The following is a 2,986-nucleotide window of genomic DNA, read 5'->3' as shown; positions in this document are numbered from 1 at the left end:
TGCGTCTAATTAGTATGCGTACTTCTTCAATATAAAGCGGGGTAATTATGCAAATTCCATGTTTTTTACTTGAATATTTTCTTTTGTTTGATTTATTTTTGCTTGAAATTACAGATTCATATTGAATAGTTGGAGCTACTCAAAGATAGACATGGAAAATGAGAATTTTTTTGGACAGACAGTTATCGCAGTGTCTCCAAATTTTGTATAAAAAAGATGTTGGAGATGTTTTTTTGGACAGTTATCACTTTTTTTTGATTAACTACAATATACATTTTGTGAAGGAAGTGGTTATTAATATCTTTATTGTTGCACTTGGTGATACAAAGTACAAAGTTACAAACAATGGTATTACTACGGTTTCGAAGGTTTTTTTTCTTTTTTGAAGATATCATGAACTGACTGATGAGTACTAAACTACAATGATTAGCATACTGTATTTAGCATACTGTGTATCTGTGTTCTCTGACTCTGTGTTCCTCTCATGATGCAAAACTAGTGTCAAATTATTATTAAGTTTTGCAATTTTCTTGATTCTTTCATTAAGTTTTTTAATTTCGGTGCGACACCGAGTCACTGACTGTTGAATAATCTGTATTCTGTAATCTGTTGATTGAAATTGAATTGAATGGAAATGTCAAATGAATTAAATGAATGTTAGGTTGTAGGAGCAGGAGTTTTTGATGGCCTGAATGTGGTCGGAATCGGAAATGATCCAGAAATCAGAGGAAACTAAGCAGAAACCAGCTAACCGGTGAACCCACAGGTTTAACCCGTTACGGGTGCGGATTGATGAAATGACCACCCGTGAAGAATATCAACCCGCGGGTTTTGACCCGTGTTAACCCGAACCCGTGTAACCCGTAACAAGCCAGCCCCGGCCCGCCCGTTTGCCAGCTCTAATTATTATTGTTACAATTACAAAGTTTGCCCCACTGCAAAGTCTATTCAAGATTTTGCATTTTGTTTCTGTGGCAACACAGAAAAAACTTGGACCACTTATCCACAGTACAGTTATATGTCTTGTCTTCTGCTATTAATGGTTCATTTCTTTTCTTTCTCTCCTTTTCCATTCTCAAGTTCTCTTCCTCAGTGTAGATAGGGTAAGTAATTTTTCCATGTACTGTTGTCGTATATGAGATAGGAGAGTTTAACTTCCAACCACTTTAGGTAATTTAAACATGGTCGGGTAAGCATTGGAAATGTGATCAACACAGGGATCATGTCAAGTAAGCCCCTATATATTGTCTTTTCTTTGCCAAATGCTCGCCAGAATCGGTATAAGCAGCATTTTATGAACACTGCGTCCATCTAACAGTTGTACGTACACCAAGGACCTATGCACATTAAGAAGGTAGATAGAGAATTTGGCTTGCCTAGAGTTGGCCCCGTGACAGTTACAGCATAAATATCTTTGTGTCGGGCAGGAAAGAATTGTGGTTGTCCCTCGAGAAAGATCACCTTCATAAAATAAAAGATATGTCTATCCGCTCTTATCTGTTCCCAAAATTCTCATTTAAATTGAGTGACCAAGAATCTCTTCTCATCTTCAAAACTATACAAACAAACAAAAAATGGTTACAGAAAGCAGATATCCAGAGACTAAAGATCAAGAAACGGGAGAAGAAACTCCAATTCATGGAGATGTTTTAGATAAAATAGTTTCTCACATACCAACAATCCATCTTGTTCCATCATTCTACGTTTCTAAATCATGGCAGCGTGCAGCGTTTTCTTGTGTACGTCACCCTTCACGCACTAAGCCATGGATTATGATATACGCGCAGAGCCGAAGGAGTCTTTCGTTAACCACCACTCAGGCATATGATCCTAGCGCCAATGTCTGGATCGAAATTACAGGACCGTCAACTATGACATGTACGTCGCCACTCCGGTCTTCTAATTCTGATACTCTTTACATGTTAACGCCTTCGAAGTTCAGTTTCTCAGCTGACCCGCTTCATGTAAAGTGGCTTGACATTGTAGGACCACGAGTTTGGAGGGCTGATCCAATAGTCGCAATTGTTGGGTCCTGTATTGTGGTTGCTGGTGGTGCTTATGATTTTGAGGATGATTGTCTTACTGTTGAGATATATGACACAGCATGCCCTGGTTGGTTCACTTGTCCACCGATCCCTGTCATACTGAAAGACTCTGCTGCTACTACGTGGTTATCTGTTGCTGTTTCAGGCCACAAAATGTATTTGCTTGAGAAAAATTCCGGTACGTTTTGCTCGTTCAACACAAATACAAAGAGATGGAGTGGGACTAGTGGTTCATGCGTTCTGCGCCCCGACCCATCTATCTATTTCTCGATCATTGGTTTTGCAGGTCATCGTTTGATACTAGTTGGGCTCATGGGTGACGCTGAGAATGCTGAAAGTTTAAGAATTTGGGAAGTGAATTGTGATAGTTTTTATTGTGAAGAGATAGGGAAAATGCCGTTGGAGATGTTCGGTATGCTTAAGAATGTAAACACGATGCCACTGTCAATCGATATATCTGTGGCAGAGAATTTCATTTATATATACCATGCATCGGAACCGAGAGATATATTTTTATGTGAGTTGAACGTTGGGATATGTCAATGGGGTAGCATTCGATGTTCTTTCTTGAATGATCGAGTTCTCATGGATAGGATTGTTTTTACGAGCTCAAAAGTAAGTCTTGATGATCTTCGAAAGGCCTTCTGGTTAGAAACTAGGAATTTCAAAGTAGAGTCGGCTTGAGACAAAGATTCAGTAGCTGTTAATCTGTTATTTTTATTTAGCTGTATCATGTATTGCGTTAAAACCCAACAATAAGTCATGAAACTGGAAAACAAAGATTAGTTTTTGTTGGAAACAATATTTACAAGTTATTATTTTAAGGGTTTTTAACTAAATAAAATTAATTTATTGTTTTGTTTGTGAATGAAATTTATTAGTCCCACATTGTAGAGTTTCCAATTTTTATTAGTTTTAAGAGACTATATAAACCTTTTAGT

General features: G+C 37.7%; 1 protein-coding gene across 1 annotated transcript; it reads left to right on the top strand.

Annotated features, from left to right (window-relative positions):
• Positions 1-1,574: 1,574 nt before the first annotated feature.
• On the top strand, positions 1,575-2,729 carry LOC113360783 (F-box/kelch-repeat protein At1g23390-like). Its single transcript, XM_026604246.1, has one exon. It carries the CDS (start codon positions 1,575-1,577, stop codon positions 2,727-2,729), a length of 1,155 nt encoding a protein of 384 aa, XP_026460031.1.
• Positions 2,730-2,986: the final 257 nt, after the last annotated feature.

The sequence above is a fragment of the Papaver somniferum genome, chromosome 3, assembly GCF_003573695.1.
Source record: "Papaver somniferum cultivar HN1 chromosome 3, ASM357369v1, whole genome shotgun sequence".
Classification (NCBI taxonomy): Eukaryota; Viridiplantae; Streptophyta; class Magnoliopsida; order Ranunculales; family Papaveraceae; genus Papaver; species Papaver somniferum.
Note: the sequence above shows the minus strand (reverse complement) of the source record. Positions and strands in the feature narration are given on the sequence as shown.